This window comes from Sapajus apella, unplaced genomic scaffold (assembly GCF_009761245.1).
Source record: "Sapajus apella isolate SASKATOON/1434 unplaced genomic scaffold, GSC_monkey_1.0 scaffold97, whole genome shotgun sequence".
Classification (NCBI taxonomy): domain Eukaryota; kingdom Metazoa; phylum Chordata; class Mammalia; order Primates; family Cebidae; genus Sapajus; species Sapajus apella.
In genome coordinates this window covers 2,121,174-2,144,223 of record NW_022437037.1, presented here as the reverse complement: position 1 = coordinate 2,144,223, position 23,050 = coordinate 2,121,174, and the positions used below count along the sequence as shown (strand labels likewise).

Sequence of the window (23,050 nt, the reverse complement as noted above, 5' to 3'; positions counted from 1 at the left end):
GTTTCACTCTTGTTGCGCAGGCTGCAATGCAATGGCTCAATCTCGGCTCACTGCAACCTCCACCTCCCAGGTTCAAGCAATTCTCCTGCCCCAGTCTACCGGGTAGCTGGGATTACAGGCGTGCACCACCATGCCTGGCTAATTTTTGTATTTTTAGTAGAGACAAGGTTTTGCCATATTGGCCAGGCTGGTCTTGAACTCCTGACCTCAAGTGATCCACCTACCTTGGCCTTCCAAAGTGCTGGGATTGAGCCACTATGCCCAGCCTAAAGCTGATTTTTAAAAAATGAAAATATGTACCCTTAGGGAAAGTCAAACAGGCAAGCCATTAAATAAAAGAGCACAGGATGCTACAAAAAAGGCACAGGTTTAGAAGAAAACCAGGAAACCAGGAAAATTTAAAAAATAAGTAAATAAATAAAAAGGCACAGGGAATAAGACCGAATTAGAAATTACTGCCAAAACGGAGTGGTGATTTTCATATCAGACAGGGTCAGACCTCAGACCAAGGAGCAGTACCAGGGACAAAGAGAGCCATTTCCTAAAGGTAAAGGATGGAACACTCAGGAGAATGTTACAGTTCTAAATGTACAGGTGCCTAAGAACAGAGCTCCAAAGTGCCTGACAAAGGCCAACAGAACTGCAGAACTGGACAATACACATGCAGAGGTGGAAATTCCAACAACCCTCTCTTAGTAAGTGATAGAACAAGTTGGCCGAGCACTGTGGCTCATGCCTGTAATCCCAGCACTTTGAGAAGCTGAGGCGGGTGGATCACCTGAGTTCAGGAGTTCGAGACCAGCCTGACCAACATGGAGAAACCCCGTCTCTGCTACAAATAAAAAAATTAGCCAGGCGTGGTGGCGCATGCCTGTAATCCTAGCTACTCGAGAGGCTGAGGCAGGAGCATCGCTTGAACCCTGGAGGTGGAGGTTGCTGTGAGCTGAGATCGTGCAAATTGTACTCCAGTCTGGGCAACGTGAGCAAAACTCCATCTCAAAAAATAAAAAATAACAAGTGGACAGAAAATGTGGAGAAGACATGATGTTAATTTTATGTGTCAACCTGACTGGTCCAGTATTATTCTGAGTGTTTCTGTGAAGGTGTTTTGGATGAAATGAACATTTAAATCAGTAGACTGAGTGAAGCAGATTGCCCCTCAGTGGAGGTGAGCCTCATTCAATCCCTTGAAGGCCTGAGTAGAATAAAAGTGAGGGAAAAATGCTTCCTGGTTATCTTGAGTGGCGATGAGAATCTTTTCCTGCCTTCAGACTTGAAATGTGATATTGGTTCTTCCTGAATCTCTAGCCTGGAACTGGACCATCAGCTCTCCTGGGTCTCTAGCTGCTGACTCACCCTGCAGATCTTGTGACCTCAGCCTTCATAATCATGTGAGCTAATTTCTTTTCTTTCTTTCTTCTTTTTTTTTTCTTTTGAGATGGGGTCTCACACTGTTGCCCAGGTTGGAGTGCAGTGGTGCAATCTTGGCTCACTGCAGCCTCCACCTCCCAGGTTCAAGAGATTCTCCTGCCTCAGCCTCCCAAGTAGCTGAGATTATAGGCGTGTGCCACAACACCCAGCTAATTTTTTGTGTGTTTTCAGTAGAAACAGGGTTTCACCATGTTGGCCATGCTGGTCTCGAACCCCTGACCTCAAGTGATCTGCCTGCCTTGGCCTCCCAGCACAGGTATGAGCCACCGTGTCTGGCCATGATGTGTGCTGATTTTTTTTTTTATTTCTCTCTCTATATATATCTTTATCTTTCTCTCTCTACATATACATACACCCCCCTAAACACATACCATTAGTTTAATATCTGGAGAACTCTGATTAATACAGAAGACCTGAAGCAGACTATTACAGCTTAACCTAAGTGACATTTATAGAACATTCCACCCAGCAACAGCACAGTACATATTCTTTTCAGTTGCACATGGAACATTCACCAAGATAGGTCGAAATACATTTAAAAGGATCAAAATTATGTTAAAACATGATTAATAAAACAGATCATTTTATAGAAGAGCTAGAAGATAAAGTTTAAAAAAGTTCCTAGAATACAGAGACACTAAAAGAGTATATAAGTCGGCCAGGTGTGGTGGCTCACACCTGTAATTCCAGCACTTTGGGAGTATGAGGTGGGTGGATCACGAGGGCAGGAGTTCAAGACCAGCCTGGCTAAGATGGTGAAACCCATCTCTACTAAAAATAAAAAATAAAAAAAAAAATTAGCCGGGTGTGGTTGTGCGCACCTGTAATCCCAGATACTTGGGAGGCTGAGGCAGAGAACTGCCTGAACCCAGGAGGCGGAGATTGCAGTGAGCTGAGATTGTGCCACTGTACACAAGCCTACACGACAGAGTGAGACTCCATCTCAAAAAAAAAAAAAAAGAAAGTATATAAGTAAAAAATTGAGGGAGGATACTGTGCCAGGAAGTATAGTATCTACTAGAAATTTCAGAGAGAGAGAACAGAGAAAATCAGGGGCTGGGATGTCAGAATAAAGAAGTAAAAGAAGAACAAGTTCCCAGAAGAAAGTATTGAGATTCAAAATCGCATGGTATCAGAGGTGTCTGAACCAGAGCAACTTCTCCTTGAGTAGGGGCTGGGTAAAATGAGGCTGAGACCTACTGGGTTGCATTCCCAGACAGTTAAGGCATTCTAAGTCACGGATGAGACAGGAGGTCAGCACAATGTATAGGTCATACAAAGCTTGCTGATAAAACAGGTTGTAGTAAAGAAGCCAGCCCAAGGCTGGATGCGGTGGCTCACACTTGTAATCCCAGCACTTTGGGAGGCCGAGGCAAGCGGATCACAAACTCAGGAGTTCAAGACCAGCCTGGCCAACACAGTGAAACTCTGTCTGTACTAAAAGTATAAAAACTAGCTGGGTGTGGTGGCAGGCACCTGTAATCCCAGCTGCTTAGGAGTCTGAGGCAGGAGAATTGCTTGAACCTGGGAGGTGGAGGTTGCAGTGAGCCAAGATTGCGCCACTGCACTCCAGCCTGGGCAACAGAGCTAGACTCCATCTCAAAAAAAAAGAAGCTGGCCCAAACCCAACCAAACCAAGATGGTGACGACAGTGACCTCTGATCGTCCTCACTGCTACACTCCTACGAGCGCCATGACAGTTTACAGATGTCATGGCAACCTCAGGAAGTTTCTTTATATGGTTTAAAAAAGGGTGACATGAATAATCCACCTCTAGTTTAGCATATCATCAAGAAATAACCATAAAAATGGGCAAGCAGCAGCCCTCGGGACTGCTCTGTCTATGGAGTAGCCATTCTTTATTCCCTTACTTTTCTAAAAAACTTGCTTCCGCTGTACTCTATGGACTCACCCGGAATTTTTTCTTGCATGAGATCCAAGAACCCTCTCTTGGGGGTCTGGATTGGGACCCCTTTCCTGTTACAATGGGATAAATGAAAACGTACAGTTAGATTCATGCTTACGAAACGTTACATTGCCAAAGAGAAAATTATGAAAGCTACTGGAGGAGAAAAATAGTTAACCTGCAAAAGAATTAAGTGGCAACATACTTTTCATTAGCCACAGTGGGTGTTTAAAAAGACAACAAAACTTCTATCCAGAAATGACAGTAAGCTGGGCACGGTGGCTCACACCTGTAATCCCAGCAATTTAGGAAGCCAAAGTAGGAGAATCACTTGAAGCCAGAAGTTCGAGACCAGCCTGGGTAACATAGTGAGACCCTGTCTCTACAAAAAAGAAAAAAAAAGTGACAGTAAAATAAAGGCTTTTTAGGCATGCAGAAACTCGCTCCTTCTGTACCTGTCCTGAAAAAATTAGTGGAATCAGACATGGTAGCCCTGTGAAGGTGTACCCTTGCAAATTAAAATGGAATCCAAGGAGCAAGGTGTGGAACCCAAGAAACAGAGAAATTAACTCAAGAATTCAATGAAAAGGAAACCTACTATCACAGCTTTGCAGCAGGTCCCCCAAATAATAGGTCAGCAAGGAGAAATAAATGGATTCCAGAAGACAGCTGGCGTATTACAGAAGGAAAAGACCTTAGTCAAGTGGTGAAGAAAATGACCTGTTTCTCAAAAAGGAAAAAAAAAAAAAAAAGACAAAAACTCCAGGAAAAAAGAAACCTAATTTTCTCATGTCTTAAATAAGGTACAAATCCAAATCTGGCATTATTTTAAATAACTGACATAGAATAAGAAAAAATCCACTTTATCTTGATACTTAGAATATTCCTTTTTGAATAATACAGGCTGACATAGGATTATGTCTTTGAGTCCGTTCCACTGGGTTTACAGTAATGATGTTTATGTAACCACAATGTTGTAAACACTTCCTCCCCACACTCATAAAGAAGGTCTGGGTTTTATATATTACTAACTTAAAGCCATGTTATCAGTGGCTTTGCTGGAGCAAAGGATCATTTGGACCCAGAAAGCTTATTCTCAAGGCAGCTTCAAAAATTAAAGTGGCGGGGCAGCTCTCCTCACATTTTGATATGTACTTCCCCATCATTTACCTCGACCTTTCCATCATGTCCCCCCCACCTTCCCATCATCTCCCCCACATCCCCATCATCTCCCCTGCCTCCCCATCATCTCCCTCCACCTCCCCAGCATGTCTCCCACCTATTATCTCCCCATCATCTCCTCCCACGTCCTCAACATCTCCCCCCACCTCCCCATCATCTCCTCTCACCTCCCCATCATCTCCCCAGCATCTCCCCCACCTATCATCTCCCCCGACCTCCCATCATCTCATCCCATTGCATCATCTCCCCATTATCTACTCCTTGCCTCCTCCTCATCTCCTCAGCATCTCCCCCCACCTCCCCATATCTCCTACATGCTTGGTTCGGCCCATGTTAAGCTTCAGTCTGAAGCTCCAGTTGGTGGCAAGAGAGCAGCCAGAGCCCCAAATCCATAACCTCCAGGCACAAGGCCGGTAGAAAGAGAACATACCTCTAATGATTTTTATTTTATTTTTGAGATAGAGTCTCGCTCTGTCCCCCAGGCTGGAGTGCAATGGCATGATCTTGGCTCACTGCAACCTCCACCTACCACGTTCAAGTGATTCTCCCACCTCTGCCTCAGCAATTCTCCTGCCTCGGCCTCCTGAGTAGCGGGATTATAGGCATGTGCCACCACACCCAGCTAATTTTGTAATTTTTGGTAGAGCCGAGGGTTTTACCATGTTAGTCAGGCTGGTCTTGAACTCCTGACCTCAGGTTATCCAATCACCTCTGCCTCCCAAAGTGTTGGGATTACAGGCATGAGCCACCAGGCCTGGTGCCCTTTTGTATTTTACTTTTGTTGTTAAAAGGTTACAAAAGCACATACAATTTTATACCAGCCTGGAAAAAAAGTGTTTGACAATTTGCTAAGATTACTACATTGAGATGCAAAAAGCAATATGGTTCTCACCCGATTAGTGGACTGCCTGCCACACAAGTGTTGGGAATGCGACTGTCAAGGTGCAGCCTTTGCCAGGGGAGATGTTCCTGCTCAGAGACAGGACCCTGCTTCTGGAAGGCCCTCAGGGAAACTGGATTTGCTACAGCTGAGTGTTGTCCAGGGTCCTGTGCGTGGCTTCACACATTTCACTGAAGTAAGAGCAGCTGCTGCAGATCTAGAAACTGATCTCATCTGGAGCCTTGCTCTGCCTGGTCCATGCTGTACCTTTTGTATCCTCAAAAATAGGCCCCTGCTCTCTGCCTTCATTATGTGACTTAAAGGGAAATGCCAAGATGGGCAGGCGCTGGGGCTGCAGGATAACATGTGTGTTGGAAGTGAGCTCTTTCAAGATAAAACCAAAATCTTTTTTGGGGGGTGGGGTGGGGGTTGGGGTCTTGTTCTGTCTCCCAGGCTGGAGTGCAGTGATGCAGCCTCAAATTCCTGGGCTTAAGCAATCCTCCCACCTCAGCCTCCCAAAGCACTAGGATTATAGGTGTGAGCCTCTGTGCCTGGCAGAACAAAATCTCAACAGGGATGTTATCTCTGCAAAGGGGTGGCTGAAAATAGTTATATCATTGTTTATCCAAATAAATGAGTTAATATTTGTGAAGTGCTTAGGACAGTGCCTAGCAGCTGGTTAACAGCTATAAAAATAATATTAGGCCAGGCACGGTGGCTCACGCCTGTAATCCCAGCACTTTGGGAGGCCGAGGCGAGTGGATCATGAGATCAGGAGTTCAAGACCAGCCTGGACAACATAGTGACACCCTGTCTCCACTAAAAGTACAAAAATTAGCCAGGCATGGTGGTGTGCGCCTGTAGTACCAGCTACTCAGGAGGCTGAGGCAGGAGAATTGCTTGAACCTGGGAGGTGGAGGTTGTGGTGAGCCGAGATTGCACCACTGCACTCCAGCCTGGGCAACAGGTGAGACTGTCTCAAAAAAAAAGTAAAAAAAAAAAAAAAAAAATTAAATGAGTGCTCGCTTCGGCAGCACATATACTAAAAAAAAATTAAATGTTGTCTAATTTTCCTAAAATGAACACTTATTACTTAGCTAATTAATAATAAAATTATAAAAAAAAGAACAAGAGGTTTCTTTGTTGTTGTTTATTTTTTAAACTCGACAAGATTTGATGGCTGATGACTCAGGGAACTGAGCCCAAGGAAGGAGCCAGAAATTACTTCTCGGTGCCAAGGGCAAGCTTGGCTGGCCATGAGAAAGTAAATCCACAGGGTGTCCTAGGTAGCGTCTAGTCCCAGAAGTCATGGGAATAAAGAATAAACCCTTTTCAAACTGAGCTCACACAAAGAGCCCAGAGACACTGACCTGATTTTCTATGTCAATCTTTATTTGGCAAACAAAGTTCCTTCCCAATAAGGCAGCCACATGAGAGGAGTGATCAGGTGCCCAGCACCCAACTTCCAAAAGTACCTCCAGCCAGAAGACAAAGATCCCAGAGGCCCACCTCCCCTTCTGCTGTTTTAGCGTCACGTGTGGAGGGCTGACTGCAGGTCTGCAAAGCTCCAAGGTGATCCCGAGTCCGCAGAGCAGCAGCAGGAACTGGAACAGGAGGCCGGTGAGCCTCCTAGCTCCAGGTTGGGGGCTGGAGGGAGCTCGACACGAAGGAGAAACCCTGCAAACCAAGGCTCCAAGGGGCTGTGCTCCTGGATTCTGGCTCCCCTGGGGCAGGCAGGGGCTCTGGGCTCGGGCCCAGTCCAGAGTCACAGGCTCACGCCATCCCCTAGTGAGTGGCTGTCATCGCCCCTCAAAATGGGCTGTGATTTGTTCCAGAGTCTTTCCTTTGGTTTCAGGGACACAGAACAAGGTGAAAAGGACACTGATGATGCAGAAGGCGGAGGCGAGCCAGAAGGCTCCATAGGGCCTGAGGATCTCCTGCAGAGAGAGGAAAGGCCATGGGTGGATGTGGGGGGAAACCAGGAGGCCCCATGCAATCACTGAGGCAGCTCTGCCACCAGGGGGTCCAGTCCTCTGACCCCAGCCTGTCCTGCCCGAGGCCACACCCATTCTGCCTCCATCCAGCTCTGGGAAGTTGGAGGATAATCTGGCATCCAGTCTGGTGGCCTGGGCCAAGCACTGTGCAAGGTATCGAGGTCTTATGGCTTGGGAAACTGAGGCTCACAGCAATGAAGTGACTGTCTCAAGGCCAGAGACCCGCTATCCAGTAACAGCTGGGCACCTGCTCCAGGTCTGACTCCAGGGCCCACAGACCCACCCTCCACCCTCAGCTTTGGCCCCACCCTGAGGCCCCTGGGGGGTTCTTTCAGAGTGTGATGGGAATGGGTGAGATAGGGCAGAGTGAGCATGGCCCCAGGAGCATATGGGGACTCTTGGGGCTAGTGGCATGAAGGCAGGAGTAAGCCGTCCCCTTCGGTTAGAGCCTGTCCCCCCATACCCCACCACTGTGATCTCCCATATGCCAGAACTAAAAAGGTGCTTCTCAGCTCCTCCTCCTCTGGGACCTGGTGATCTCTCCCTCCTTGAAGGCCTTCTCCTGGCCTGTTGGACATTGGCTCCCCAGGTCACTGTTAGGTCCTTTGTCACTTCCTTCTTGGCTTCTTTTCCTCCCTCTTTTGCTGCCCATCCCCTCCCAGCTCCCAGCAAGTCATCTCTACCCCAGGCATCAGCCCGGGGCAGCCCTTAGTAGGTGCCAGGCTCTGTACAGACGCCAGGCTGGCCCCTCACTGACCCACCCCACTACGTCCTAACCCAGCCCCGTTGCAGTTCATTCTTCCACCATTGTCATGGCCTTTCCAGCCCCTGTCATAAAGGGGACTCTGTCTATCTTGTTCATTGCTGTCCCTGGTGCCTTGAATAGGGCTGGACATGGCACATGTCAGGAGACCTGAGGGCACAAATGACTGAACAAACCACCAGATCATCTACTCCAGAGCCATCTCTGTCAGCTGGGACTGCGAGAAAGCAACAAAATGAGGAGCTGGATGGATGCTCCCATCAGCCTTGAGAGCAAGCTGCTGTTACTCTCCTCCAGTTTCAGCCAAGGAAGCAGGCTCAGAGAAGGTAAGCATCACACCCAAGTTCACACAGCCAGGGTGGGGCTGGAGCCCAGTCCTGTCAGCTCTTCCCATGTAGACCTTAGGTTCAAGGCCTGTGTTCCTGACATTCTCTAAGGGGAGAGGCCAGCTGTGCCATCTGACTGCCAAGATGGGCAAGGACTCCTGAGGGGTCACAGCCTGGGTTCCCCATCTGGCCCAGCCCATCTGCCTCCACTTTGCCTTGCCCAAGATGGCCAGTGGCCCAGGCATGGTGGGGCTCAGCCTGCGTGTATGGCCCCGCCCCTGAATCTTCTGCCATACAAGTGGCTTTAGAAACTGCTTCTTTCTGACATGCAGTTGGCCGAGGGCTGTGCTCACCATGAGACTGCTGAATTCCTTGGTCACGAGAAAGGCCATGAGCCAGTTAGCGAGGACGCAGACGCCTGTTGCCACGCCCTTGACGTGCAGAGGGAAGATCTCTGACATGAGGAGCCAGGGGATGGGCCCCCACCCCACGGCAAAGCCTGCAGGAGTGAGACAGGCGTCAGGGCCCATAGGGCTGGGCTCCTTGGCTCGCCGCAGAGCCAAGAGACCCAGTTTCCCAGCCTGTAGGGCTGAGGGGTCCTGGATCCCAGTATGGGCCTTCGATGGGGCCTGCTCAGAGAGCTGCCCAGGGGATTCAGTGAAAGGAATGCAGAGTGGCCTAGTTCAGCATCTGTGTGTGGTCAGAGCTATCAATGCAGAGCCTGGGATCTACGATGTGAGAGGTGAGCTGGGGAAGACCCCAGCTGTCCAGGACCGCCAGAACAGGGCTGGGGGATCACCTCCCATTCCCATGGGCCCCTTACCGGCGATGAAGAGACACATGCTGCCCACGGCCAGCCAGGCCAGCCCCACGCTGGCATCAACAGGCTCTGTGGAGATGGGTGCCAAGAGGGCCACATGCGAGGAGTTGCCAGGGATACCCTGGGTCAGCTTGAAGTAGGCACCGAAGGCACTCATGCTGAACACCATGACCATACCTGTAGGCGGGAGGGCAGCAGTGGGCACGGCGCTGGGAGAATGGCCCAGGGTACAGCAGTGTGGCCTGGACACCTCCGGGGTGGGGGGGGGTCTGGCTCCCAGAGAGTGGCCAGCTTGGTATTCTGGTACCTTGGCCCCAGGAGCCCTGACTGGGTGGCAGCCATCCCTCCGTGGAAGTTCACCTCAGTGAACTGCAGAAAGTTCCTGGAGCAGACCCTCTGGCCTGAGGAAGCAGGGGTGCAGCAGCAGCAGCAGGCAACCCCCAGCCCCAACGGTCGCCCTTGCAGCAGCCCCTGAGGACCAAATGTCTGTACCCAGCTCTTGCTGAAGGCCTCACGTGGATCATTTGCCACTCCTCACAATAGCGCTGAGGGAGGTGCTGCTATTACCCCCATTTCCCAGAGGCGGAGACTGAGGCTCAGAGAGGTAAAGTCACTTGCCCAAAAGGACCACAAGCTCCTGAGCTGTGGGTAACATCCCCCATGGGCACCAAGGAAGGAGAACTGTCCTGACGCCAGGTACAATTAGTGCCTGAAGAATATCTTAGTTTATAGTGTTATTGCTCAGCTGTTTCCTTTATGTAATCCTTCATATATAATCATATGTTAGTTTATAGAATTAGTGTTTGAAGTGTAACTTACTGTTTACATATATCTAGCATACTTAGTTCTATATAATTTTCTATATAATCATATAGGTATTGTAGCCGGAGCTGTACTGACACATTTAGTGCTGATTTATAGAACCCTTCCATATAACCATAGAGTAGTTTGTAGTAGGAGGAATGCCTAGAGCAGTCACAGAACAGAAGCAGTACATGGGAAAACAGCCAGACCAGGACGAGAACCAAAGACCCAGGCGGTGGCGTCCCTGCCTGAAAGGGCATACGCTGTATGGCAGGCTTGGAGCAAGTACCTCTCCTCCTGATAAAGGAGTTGTAGTACCTTGCATCCAGTTCCTGTGGAAAGTAGGCCTCGGGCCTGAGATCCTGGAAATAACCGAGGGAGAAGAACCACTCTGGTGTGACCAGTCATTGCGGCTGTACACCCTGTCAGTCTTTTCTCGCTTCTGTGCTAGCTCAAAGAATCCTCCCATAAATATCCTAAGAGAAGAGCACAAATCTGTCAGCTCCCACTGCACTGGCTTACAGTATCCTTCTATTAGAAATCCTTTGAAGTCTCCAGCCCCCAGATAAGAAGTGTTGCACACGACACCTGTTGCACACAGCCCACCTCCTTGCCTCTGTGACCTAATGGGGGTGGACCCCTTTTCTGTAAACAACCCCCTACTACTGCACACAGCACAGCCCCCTGCTGTGCACGCCCCCCCCCCCCCGCCCAGGGGACATAATGGGGTGGTCCCCTCCCTTGTAACTCACGTGATTATGTATGCCCTATTACTAAGCCTATAGATGATGGCCTCACTCTCGACCCTGCCCCCTGCTTGTACCTAATAAATACACATGCTCTGGGGCATTTGGGGGCCACCACCGCTGGTCTCCGCTCACAGGTGGTGTGGCCCCTTGAGTCCAGATGCTCTTCACCAGTTCTTCAGTGTCCTGTCTCTTTACTTCTTATATCCTGCACCTCAACACAGCATAGTAGACACCCCACAACTCTGTGGGGCCTCCACAGCCCTACATCTGGCTCCCAACGTGTGGGTACCCTACACTGAGTCACTTCACCTTCCTGGCCCTCAGTTTCCCCATCATAAGCTGGGCCCGTGATGGTGCCTTCTAGTGGGTTCGCCACAGAGGTTAAAGGCATGGTGTGGGAGCAGTGCTAGCGTGGACAGGCCTGCTGTGAGTGCCTGGTGGTGAGCTGCCATCAAATCATGGCCGCATTAGTCCACGATATTTGTCATCACAAATGCCCCCTGTCCTCCTTTTGCAATGTGGTGGCCTTGGCAAAGGCCCTCTAGCCCATGGTGGGGAGACTGGCCCAGGGCACCCATCCTGCACAGGGTCAAGCCCTCACCTGACAAGGCCAGGAGCAGCCTCCGCCCTGCTCTGTCCATGATGAGGGCCGCCACGGCTGTGAACAGCACCTGGATGACGCCCACAATGATGGAGGCCAGGCTGCTGTCCTGGGGGAGATGGAGCCAAGGTGTCAGGGGGGTCAGCCGAGAACTGGGTCCCTCCCTCTCCAGGCCTGTGCTGGGTGGCTGGGCCCTAGGCTGGGGGAGGAAGCTCCATCTCTGTGGGGGCTAGACCAGGCAGGCCAGGCAGAGGCCCCTTTACCTTGAACTTGGCCTCTTCAAAGATGGTCTCTGCGTAGAACATGATGGCGTTGACTCCCGACAGCTGCTGGAAGGCCATCAGGGAGACGCCGATGACGAAGGGCTTGTAGATGCCAGGCTGCCACAGCAGGGCCAGGTGGAAGCCCTGCTCTGACGGAGATTGGCCATCAGGATCTCTCTCCTCCCTCCTGCAAGGGGCTCCCCTCTGTGGGCCCGCTGTCCTAAGGGCTTGGAGAGTGAGTCTCGGCTCATCCTAGTGCCCCCTGTGTCCTCAGCTGTGCAGACAAGTCCCAGCCTCCCCATGTGTCAGGTGAGAAGACCCTCATCTGCCCAGGGCACTTTCTGATAGGTGCGGGGAGCCACACACAGGTGACCTGGGCAAAGGGCAAGCTGCTGCCCTCATCCCTGCCACCACCAACACATCCAGTACCTGCTTCAGGTTTGGACCCGGCCGTCTCCACTGACCCTCCCCTCCCACTGAACCCACCCTCCTCACAGACCTGTGTCCTCCTCACTGACCCCACCCTTCTCAATAAGCCCCGCTTTACCCACTAAGCCCCACCCTCCCAAGCCCCACCTTCCCCACTGAGCCCTGCCCACCACTGTGAAGCATGTACTCTGACTCCCAAGTTACAGATGAAGAGCTAAGGCTTAAAGACCAGAAGGGCACACAGCAGGTAAGGGGCAGGGTAGGGGCTTCAAACCCATGGCTGGGTGACTGTAAAACCAGACTCTTAACCCTCTCCCCTGCCCTACAACTCCCTTGTTAAATCCAAGTCCTCAGCTCTGCCTCTGTTTCCCCCACCAGGCCTGGCTATTCTCTTCCTGGGACAATAAGTATAAAGGCTCAAGCTTTGCTGGTGACCTCGGAGGCTAGGGACCAGCTCCGTGGGGCTCCAGCTGTCTCTGCCTGCTCAAAGACAGGACAACTCTGGGCCTGTCCTCGCTGAGGGTGGAGGGTGGACAGGCACCTCCCTGTCCCCTGCCCTCCCGGGTGTGTGGCCTTGGGAACAGGCTGTGCTACCCTCCCCTAACTGCTGTCCCACTCCTGTCTGCTCTGACTTCCAGCTTCTCACCTGCTCGGCCCCAATCGGGGGTTCTTCCCAGCCCTGCTCGGAGCCCCACAGGAACTGCAGGGCGGCCATGGCCTCCTGGCGCCTGTGCTGAGTCAGCAGGAAGCGTGGGGTCTCAGGCATGAAGCACATGAGCAGCAGCATGAGGGAGGGAGGCACGCAGCCCAGCACAGCCAGCCAGCGCCACTCCAGCACCCAGCCTGCAGGGGGGCAGGGGAGGCTGGCATCAGAGCCAGGGCAAGCCAGCCTGGGCCTTGCCAGCCTCAAAGACTCAGCTTTAGAGATGGGGCCTTGCTGCCTCTGCACATCTGCCTCGTGTTTGCTACTGACATTACCACAATTGTTCATGAAGGCACCTGGCACCGGCCAACCACACCAGCTGTAGAAGTGATGGTGGGCATGGCAACGTGGACATTACTAGGCTACGTCTGTTCAGCGAAACATTTATGTAGCCATGAAACAAAGGATGAAATGCTTGCTGCATATCCACGTGGTATGATATGGTACCATTTGTACAAGAGGTGGGTGAGGGAAGATAAATATGCGTATCCCTCATATGCACAGACTCTCTGAAGGCTACCAAGAAACAGGCAATGCAGGCTCCCCAAGACAGGAAAGGGACAGAGGTGGAGGACGCTTTTCACTGGACATCTCCCCACTCTGGCACTTGAGTGCTGAATCATTTGAATGCACTATCTATTCAAAGTATACATGAAAGTAGAGAGGTGAGAGGATTTTGCTGTCTTGATATATGAAGGACAGCATAAGTGCTGAATCATCAGCCTTGTATAAAGTCAAAAGGTTCTCTTACAAAGGGGTCTTGGAATAAATGAATCTAGGGCATTGCTGCTCTAATTATTATTTTTTTGAGATGAGGTCTTGCTCTGTCACCTACGCTGGAGTGCAATAGCATGATCTCAGTTCACTGCAACTTCCACCTCCTGGGTTCAAGCAATTCTCCTGCCTCAGCCTCCTGAGTAGCTGGGATTATAGGCACCCATCACCATGCCCGGCTAATTTTTTCCTTTTAGTAGAGACGGGACATGGACATTATGGGGTTTCGCCACGTTGTTCAGACTGGTCTTGAACTCCTGTACTTGTGATCCGCCCACCTTGGCCTCCCAAAGTGTTGGGATCATAGGTATGAGCCACTGCGCCTGGCCTGCTCTAATTATTAATTTTTCCCAAGGCTAAGGCTTACCCATCCCCAGTTCCCAGTGGAAAAATACCTCTAAGATAGACATGATATCCTATTGTTCTTCTGTGCTGGGGTGCAGACAATTGTTCCACGAAGTCTAGTTGTGGGAACATTATTGCCCCAATGTGAAGCAAACGTGTCACCACCATGTCACTTTGTCATGTTAACAGAGTTCACCCACCCCGGTCGATCAAAACTGACAGAAATTGATTGGTGAGAGGCAGGAAAAGCAACGAGTACATGTTAAGATGCTCGGAAGATAATGCCACGGGTGGAGGGACACCCAGTACCTGTCCCCCAAACTATGAATGTCAATGCCTGCACACATGGGGGCTTTGGTTTACTCAAGTCTCCCAAAGTAGCCAGACAAGATTCTGAATTAGATAGGGTGGTTAAATGGGTAAAAATGAAAGACTGAAGACCTGTATATCATCCACCCTGAAGATGCAGAGGGCTTGTACACTGGGCCAGTCCACAGCCTGTCAGGCCCCTGAGGCCTCCTACCCCGATGGTCCCCCGTGGTTCTCAGGCCATCCCTTGACAATTCTCATTTGGAACCCACTGTTAGGCACTTTTCATGTGTCACTTAATTTAATGGACAGGTACTGGACTAGAGGTTATGTCCATTTCAAGACAGGGAAACTGAGGCTTCCAGAGGTGGTGTGACTTGGCCAAGGTCACACAGCAAGTAGGAGAGGCTATCCCCAAACCCAGAACGGTCAGATTTGAAGCCTGCCCTTGATTTTTTGTTTTGTTTTCTGAGACAGAGTCTTGATCTGTCACCCAGGCTGGAGTGCAGTGGCACAATCTCAGCTCCTGAGTTCAAGCAGTTCTTCTGCCTCAGTCTCCTGAGTAGCTAGGATTACAGGCAGGTGCCACCATACCTGGCTAATTTTTGCATTATGAATAGAGACAGGGTTTTACCATATTGGCCAAGCTGATCTCGAACTCCTGACCTCGTGATCTGCCCGCCTTGGCCTCCCAAAGTGCTGGGATTACAGGCGTGAGCCACCACGCCTGGCCACCCTGTTTTTAAAGCTTCTTCATGCTGGCCCAGGTTTGCCCCCAGGGTTCCCAGGAACCGGCCTTCTTCACATTGCAACTCACTAGCATGGTGAATACAGCATTGACATTCTCAAGGGTACTTGCTCAGCCCTTCAGGCGCCTGGGCTGAAGATTTTTACAGGGACCCACCCACCCCTGGAGCCCTCTAGTTTGTCACTGCACAGTAAGGTACTGCCCTAACCAGTCAGGCATTCCTACACCCCTAGAGGGGGCTTCAGGGAAGAGGAGGATATCACCTTCTCCAGCTGTCCCTGGAACTCAGACCCACCTATCCCAAGGTCCCAGGAAGGTGATCTGGAGCCTGGCACGTTGGGCACTGGCTGTGTGACCTCAGAAAAGTCCCTTGACCTCCCTGAATCTCTGTTTACACATCTGTAAAATGGCCACATGACCACAAACAGGAAGCAAGAGATAATGACGACTATACCTGCCAGGTAGGCCAGGAGGATGCCGATGACGACCATCAGCTGCACACAGGAGCCGAGCAGCCCCCGGACTGCTGGGTAGGCGATTTCAGAGATGTAGACCTGCCAGCAATAAGATGAGGCTTTACTTGGGCTCCAAGAGTTCTTAAAAGTAAAAAATCTCAGCCATTCAGAGCTGAGGAAAGTCCTCACTGGGGTTACGGCAGGCCCTGAAGGCCCTTAGTGTAACCTGCCCAGGTGAGCAGAGCCATCCCTAGGTCCCCACCATTGAATCATCTGTGGCAGGTGTTTAAAGAGGATTAAGGGTAATGGAGAGGGCTGCATGTGATGGCGAGAGGCGGTGGGCACAGAGCTTCTCAAGCCTTCGTTTAATGTGCACAGACACCCTGGATAAAATGCAGATTCTGATGCAGTAGGTCTGGGCAGGGGAAAGATTCTGTCTTGCTAACCAGCTCCAGGTGACGCCCACCCAAGATCCTAGCCCGAGACCCACGCTTTGAGTGGTGGCCTTGGACCAGAAGTAGGAACACTCCACTTCGGTCACTACCAGTGGCTGCCACTGCTCCCTCCTGGGCCCACAGGCCACCAGGTCCTCACCCATCATCTAAGGTTATTCACAGCTTAGGCCCTAACACAGGTGTGTTTCTGCCCAGTTAAAAAAATCAAAGACGCCGGGACTCAGTGGCTCATGCCTGTAATCCCAGCACTTTGGGAGGCCGAGGCAGGTGGATCATGAGGTCAAGAGTTTGAGACTAGTCTGGCCAACATAGTGAAACCCCATCTCTACTAAAAATACAAAAAATTAGCCAGGTGTGGTAGTGTGTGCATGTAATCCCAGTTACTCGGGAGGCTAAGGCAGGAGAATCGTGTGAACTCAGGAGGTAGAGGCTGCAGTTGTGCCACTGCATTCCCGCATGGGTGACAGTGCGAAATTCCGTCTCAGTCCAGCTGCTGCTGCCGCTTAGCAAATGTTGGTGAGATGCGCACTGAGTGGCTGCTTTCAACCTTACTCAGGTGAGGTATTGTCTAAGCCCATGACCAGGGGCAGTTCACGGGTCACCCAGTTGTCAGGGTCCAGTCCTCCAAAAGCCATGCCAGGGCTGTCTATGCAAAGTAGACACTACCTGTATTGTAGTAAATCCTGACCACTGAATCCTGACCACTACCTCAGGGGCTAATGCCAAAATCCCTGTTTTCCAGAGAGGGAAACTGAGGCCCAGGGAGGCACTGCTCAGGCCAGTGGCAGAGCTGGGATTTGACCCAGATGTGGGCAGCCTGGGTCACGAGAGGGAGAAGGGGAAGATGGGGAAGCCAGAGGGGCTGGCCTGTGAGAAGGGAAGGGGAACGCAGAGGCCAGCAGCAACCCCAGGACAAATCAGGACAGGAACTTCTGCTAATTGCAGTCAGTGACTGGAAGCCAGGGATGAAAACCATAATGTGAGGAGTGGGCTCCTGTGGATCATCTGCAGGTTTGCAGAGCAAAAGAGGGGCACGGCTAAGTGGGACAACCCTGGGTTCCAACACCTGCTTCTCCTCTGACTAGCTGTGGACACTGCCTGGGCAAAGGACTTCATCTTTCCAAGACTCCATGTCATGACCTCAGTGTAAATGGAGGTAATAGCAGGCTTCCTCCCAGGGTCAAAGGGAGGGACTACGAGATAACGCAGGGACTTCAGGCCTGGCACCCAAAAGGTCCCGCCAGGGGAGCCGCTCACCCAGATTTGGGGAGCGGCTTGTCCCAATCCTCTTTGGTCTCAGGCCCCAAGACGGGACACTCGCGAGACGGGACACTCGCGAGACGGGACACTCACCGGGGCCACTAGGGAGGCAACACCGCAGGCCAGGCCGGTGAGAAGGCGGCCCCCCAGCAGCATCCACACGTCCTGGGCCGCGGTGATGACAGCAAAGCTGGTCACGAAGGGCACGGAGCACAGCAGGAGGCTCAGCTTGCGCCCGGCGCGGTCCACCAGCCAGCCGCCCAGCACACCCCCTGCCGCGGCGCCTAGGGTCACGACGGCCTGGGGGCGGGTGACGGCTGAGGAGAAGGCGCCGAAGCCGCGGCCGGTCCTCGCCCTCCGCCCACCCCGCGGGCTCAGAGGGAAGTGGGCGACCCCAGGCAGGGGAGACGGCGCCTAGCGCCCGTCCCGAGGGGAGGGTTGGGGGGAAGGGGCCGGATGCCCATCTCATGGGGAGGGGTTGGGGGCAGAGGGGCTCTATGCTCGTCCTGCGGGGAGGGGTGGAGGGCGGAGGGGCCCGATGCCCGTCCTGAGGGGAGGATGCGGGGTCCCGGGGCTGGAGGAGTGAGCCCGGGGCCTCACCCCGAACCAGGAGGCTGCTTCGTCGTCCAGGCGCGGGGCCGGGGGCGCGGCGCGCTGCAGGCTTGGGATGGCCGGGGAGCTGTAGCCGAGCGCGAAGCCGAAGCTGAGTGGGCCCAGAGTAGCGGCGAAGGCGGCAAGGAAGACGCGGCGGCCGCGGGGCGCGCTGCGGACACAGGGTGGAGGGTGAGCGGAGATGGCGCGGAGGAGCGGGAGGGCAAGACCGCGTGCGGGCCCAGGTTCCCCGCAGCTCACCTGCCGCCAGGCGGCTCCAGAAGCGGCTGGGTCTCCTCAGGGTCTTCGGGCGTCATATCCACGGCCAACGCCAATCTGCCGGCTCCGGCGCCTGAACCGACACCAGCCTCGCGCGTGCGGCCCGCACCGGCCTCTCGCAGCCAATGGGCGGCGGGAGGCGGGGGTCGGAACTGGGACGAAATCGGAACAGCAGAGGAGGAACAGCCAATAGGAATGCAAGGCGGGGTTAGCGACTACGCTTGGACCCGCCCTTCATATTAAAGCAGACCAATGGCAGCATAGAGCCAATTAGCACAGCGTGCTGGAACCGCCCCTAGGACGGAGCAGCCCTAAGTACAGGTGGGGCGGAGTTTCCGTCTGGGGGCACAACCACCCAATTGGAGTGTGCTGCGAGCACGTAGGCGGGGCCAGAGAGCAGCCTCTGGACTGGGCTACCCAATGACGTTGGAGGGAGGAAATTTATTTTTTTTTTTGCCTGGCACCTCCTCTCAATCTAGCTTCGACCAATGAGGGTAGGGGCGGGTGAAGGCGGAGCACGTGGACCTCAGCCCTGACTTTCCGCCCCCAACTCCGAGTAGCTGCAGACCTCCCTAGGTCAGGTCTGCATTTCTTGCCCCGCGTTAATCGCTGCCCTGAGGCCTTATTGGAGGCGTCCGACCTCTGCCTGGGCCCAGCTCTGCAGGAGAGAGATCCTCCAAACAGACTGTCTTGGGCCTCCTCCCTCTCCTCTCGGACGCCCAGACTGGTCAGACGCTCCAGCTGAGCTGCTGGGGGCGAAGGCGTGTCCCTGTACACCGACACCCACCCTCACGCCTTCCAGATTGCCGAAGGCTCGGACCTACAGGTGCTGAGGACCAGTGGTAGGTGGGGTCCCCCACGCCACCTGTGTGGCAGATCTGGGCGCCACGCTTCCTCTTAAGTTTCACTCACTTCACAGGGAATCCTGACTCTTGAATCTTCATCTACCTGCCTCCAAAGTTTGAGTTCCCTGGGGATTTGAATGGCAACTTTTCGTGTGCACCCAAGCCGAATGATGAGGCACTGTTGGATCTCACCAGTTGTACCCAATTCATACTCGACACTCTGGGTGCGGGCAGCTGCGGTGGAGTGTGGGTATAATTCTGGAAAGAGCCACGGCATGGAAATAAGAGGCTTGGCTTGTAATCCCTCTCTGGGCCTTGTGTTTCCCCATCTCTAAGTGGGGATGACCATTATCTTCCAGGAGAGTTGTGACGCAAGGTAATGTATATAAAAGACATATGAAACACTCAAATGCTAACCGGTATGATTATGATACTCATTTGACATACTGCAGTCACCTGATGGTTCTAGCAACCAACATTTTTCCACCCTGACCACAAAACTATCTTAAAAGACTTAGGCAACTGCCCTCTGTACTTCCACAGCATCTAGCGCTTGAGTTATGTATTCTTATCACAGCCTTTATCACTGCTTTGTGATACTCCATTTACTTCTGTCCTTCTCCAATGAACATGACCTCCTCTGGAGAGTAGGCACTTGGTGTTTGGAGAGTGGATGAATGCCTCAAACTCCATGGGCAGACACTGCATTTGGATGATTTACTCTATGACTCAGCCAGTCGGGTACACGGAAAGGATTATGTAGGCAGGATGCTCCAGTGCCAGACAGCCCTCTGAGCCATGGACTCCTACAAATCTGTTTCTACCCTGTGGCCAATGGTTTCCCTTCCCATGAGCGTGCAGAACTGACTTCTTAGCCTTTGTAAACAAATAATGTTGCCAGAATAGCCTCCTGCCCACTTTCCATAGGCAAAGCACCAACAGCCGGATCAGTAGGTTCCATCTCTTGCCCTCACTACATCACTCTTCAGACCCATGACTCTTGTCAAATTATGGGTGCCTCTAATGCTGCTGATTTGGAAGAATGCTCTAAAATAGCCCGTGGGTTTTTTTATGCTGTGCTGTGAAGCAAGACACTTCAGGAAAGAAAAAGGAAAAACACAGATATAAACTCATAAAGCTTACAAATAAGTTTAACATGAAAAACACCAGCCAGATCCAACAGACACAAGGCACTTAGCCTGTCTCTGTGTGGCAGAAATGAGGAAAGCAAGGGCTCTGGAGTCAAAGAACTTGCAGGTTCAAACGACTGCCCCTTTCTGAGCCTGTTTCCTTATTTGAAAAGCAAGAATAATAAAACATAATTCATGAAACTGTTGGTGGGGTTGGGACACAGTGTTTTTTCCCCCTATACAGGAAAAGGGCATAAAAAGCAAAGAAAAAATGGGCATGCTAAATGCTGCAAAGAATATGAGCAGGCACATTTGGTTATAAACAGCCCCATCTGGGTATACCTAAAAAGCACTTCTTTATTACTCTTGCCTCTTGCCTTCTGCCAAAGATGAACCAAGCAGCCTTCAGCTTGGGCTCATCATGTTGATCTGTTTGTGCAAAGGACAGAGAGGGGAGCTCTCTCCACAGTGTGCAAGGCCCACTAGGAGGTAGGATCCAAACTTCTATAAAATCTGTCAGACCAAGGTCCTGTCAAACTCAGTTCTCCACACTCACAAAGCCTGCAGAAGAACTCTTCAGAGTCGCTTTAACAGGGTCAGTAACAGAAAGTTTCTTTTGATGAGTAATGAAAGCAGGAAGAGATAGAATAAAATTGAATGGGCTAGACTAAAGCCAAAGTTAAAATGCCTTTTCACACAGATTAAAATATTTACAAACAATGCTAGTGAAACTGCATCTCCCCTTGGCTAGTGGCTGACATTTCACTATTTCTTTTGTACTTGGCCCAGTCCAGATTTCTTTCTGCTTGCTCTGGAGAGGGAGCTAGGAAAGGCAGATAAACCAAATTATTATCTTCATATCATTTATGTGAAAGAGTGAAGGGACTCAAAAAGACGGAGGACTTTAGGAATGCTTTTTTTTTTTTTTTGAGATGGGGTCTTGCTCTTGTTGCCCAGCATGGAGTGCAATGGTACAATCTTGGCTTATTGTACCCTCTGCCTCCCGGGTTCAAGTGATTCTCCTGCCTTAGCCTCCCAAGTAGCTGGGATTACAGGCATGCGCCACCACACCCAGCCAATGTTTGTATTTTTTTTTTCTTTGTTTTTTTTTTTAGTAGAGACAGGGTTTCTCCATGTTGGTCAGGTTGGTCTTGCATTCTCAATCTCAGGTGATCCACCCACCTTGGCCTTCCAAAGTGTTGGGATTACAGGTATGAGCCACCATGCCCTGCCTTTTTTTTTTTTTTTTTTTGAGACAGGCTCTCCCTCTGTCGGCGAGGCTGGAGTATAGTGGTGCAATCGTAGCTCACTGCAGCCTTGAACTTCTGGACTCAGTGTTCCTTCCACCTCAGCCTCCCAAAGCCCTGGGATTACAATGAGAATACTTTTAACCGCAAGGAGTAGCTGTTCTCTGGTTACATTATTGCAGAGTAACAATAAACCACACAAAGTAATCTGAAGACTTCTGACAAGCTCCTACACCTTAATATTTTTCATGAGATGCAGGGAAAAAGGAGGAGCTTCTAAGATCTAACCATTCAGCTTTTATCAAAAGTCTATAGGCAGGAATGCAGCTGGTTCCAATCACATTGAACTGAAACAGGAACCAAGGCCAAAGGTGCAGAAAGAAAACTTACTTATAATAAAGTTAAAAAACAATAACTTTTCTTTATAAAAGAAACACATTTTGTGACATAAATCAAAGCTGTAATGAAAAAATAATTTTCCCTCTAAAAATATAAAATAGAAGGTTGCAGTAAATAAGAATGAATATTTTTGATTTATTCAAAGTTTCAATCTAAAACCTCAATGAAATCTACCACCTTTATTACAAGGGGACTGATGGTTCCTGAACAGAAAGAAAGATCAAGAAAGATGGCACCAGACATTAGAGAGGGACCCAAACTGGCCAAGTGTGCAGAAGGTTTGGTCCAATAGATCACTGACAGGCTAAAAGCCACATTTTGTTGAGAAATGACATCAGAATTGTTTAAAGAGTATAAACCTCAATAAGAAAACTAAAGATGGCAAATGAGATTTGAACTCTGTTACTTCAAGTCAATAATGTCTTCATCAGAGAAGGCCGTGAGCTGGAAGGGGCTGCTGCCGGAGAATGGGCTGCCCTCCCTGTCTGCCACAGGGTCCTGGTCAGAGCTGGCTGAGTGGTGGTGCTCTTCAGGGTTGGCTTCAGAAGTAGAAGCACTTTCCAAGGAGCCTGATGGGATCCTAGAGGAGACAAGTCACTGTAAGAGGATCTGTGGGAGCACCATGGAACTGGGCCTGTTTTTTTTTTCTGGCAATTTCCTGCTCATCTGAGCTCATGAGCTTGGCTTCCCAAATCCCCACTGTTATGTGGCAGAGGTGGGGAAGTGCTGGAATGCCACCCCATCACCTCATGGGGTTGTGAGGATTAAAGGCTTGAGTGTGTGACACATGGAAGGTATTTGTGAGGCATTATTTACCTACCTTTCTAAAGTGCAAATCCAGATAATGTCACCCTGCTTAAAACCCTCCCATGGCTGGCCAGGGCCTGAGGATCAGGCTGAAATTCATTCTCACAGCCAAGGTTCTGGGACTGGGTCTGTGACCCCTCCAGCCTCCTAGGCCACCCCTGACTCCCTCTGTTTCCTCCAGCTCCTCAGGACCCTCTCAATAGCTACATAATTAATTTGACCAAAATTGGTTTCCACTTCTCAGGGAGTTAATGCATTCCACAAATACTCATTGGCCTGCAAAAGCCCACCTGGCCCAGCCACTGCCCACTCTTGACCTCACACAGTTCCTGGCTCTGTTCTCTATGCTGAAACCTGTCCACTCTTCCTCCTGCCTTTTAACTGGCCATGCTAGGCCTGCTTCAGGGCCCTTGCCCTGAGGTCCTTGCTATCAGAAAGGCTGTTCCCCTAGCTTCTTATCATTCATTCCAAGCCCAGCCCAATGCTACTTCCTCAAAAAGCTTTCTTTGACCCCTCTCTAAGAGTAGACCTTCTACCTGCCAGCCCCGTCACTTA

At 51.1% G+C, this 23,050-nt stretch overlaps 2 protein-coding genes across 10 annotated transcripts in view; both read right to left on the bottom strand.

Annotated features, from left to right (window-relative positions):
• Positions 1-6,768: 6,768 nt before the first annotated feature.
• On the bottom strand, positions 6,769-18,216 carry SLC2A8 (solute carrier family 2 member 8). Of its 6 annotated transcripts, none has more exons than XM_032257309.1 (10): positions 18,050-18,210; positions 17,798-17,960; positions 17,291-17,497; positions 15,482-15,581; positions 12,795-12,991; positions 11,720-11,863; positions 11,457-11,565; positions 9,306-9,479; positions 8,836-8,981; positions 6,770-7,019 (listed from the first exon to the last, which is right to left on the bottom strand). In XM_032257309.1, the coding sequence occupies exons 1-10, from the start codon at positions 18,103-18,105 to the stop codon at positions 6,843-6,845; spliced, it is 1,473 nt and encodes a 490-aa protein (XP_032113200.1). In that variant the 5' UTR covers positions 18,106-18,210; the 3' UTR covers positions 6,770-6,842. The 6 variants fall into 6 exon arrangements, with proteins under 6 accessions (XP_032113204.1, XP_032113200.1, XP_032113201.1 ...); XM_032257310.1 differs by having other exon boundaries at positions 6,770-7,336; positions 18,050-18,209; XM_032257313.1 differs by lacking the exon at positions 8,836-8,981 and having other exon boundaries at positions 6,769-7,336; positions 18,050-18,216.
• A 3,583-nt stretch (positions 18,217-21,799) lies between these two features.
• The window catches only part of GARNL3 (GTPase activating Rap/RanGAP domain like 3), a 178,357-nt gene continuing 177,106 nt past the window's right edge, over positions 21,800-23,050 (bottom strand). For 3 of the 4 annotated variants that reach the window (XM_032257295.1, XM_032257294.1, XM_032257296.1), the window contains one exon: positions 21,800-22,268. In XM_032257295.1, coding sequence (XP_032113186.1) covers positions 22,091-22,268 — 178 coding nt within the window. In that variant the 3' untranslated portion in view covers positions 21,800-22,090. The remainder of the gene's footprint in view (positions 22,269-23,050) is intronic. The other variant, XM_032257297.1, reaches the window with a different exon arrangement.

Bases quoted from the DNA above. Each gene is read 5' to 3' on its own strand.
- SLC2A8 (XM_032257309.1), bottom strand. From the start codon at position 18,105: ATGACGCCCGAAGACCCTGAGGAGACCCAGCCGCTTCTGGAGCCGCCT. The intron at 17,961-18,049 runs GTGAGCTGCGGG...CTGTGTCCGCAG, and splicing joins CTGGAGCCGCCTGGCGGCAG to CGCGCCCCGCGGCCGCCGCG. The intron at 7,020-8,835 runs GTGAGCACAGCC...TAGGAGGCTCAC, and splicing joins AGGAATTCAGCAGTCTCATG to CGGCCTCCTGTTCCAGTTCC.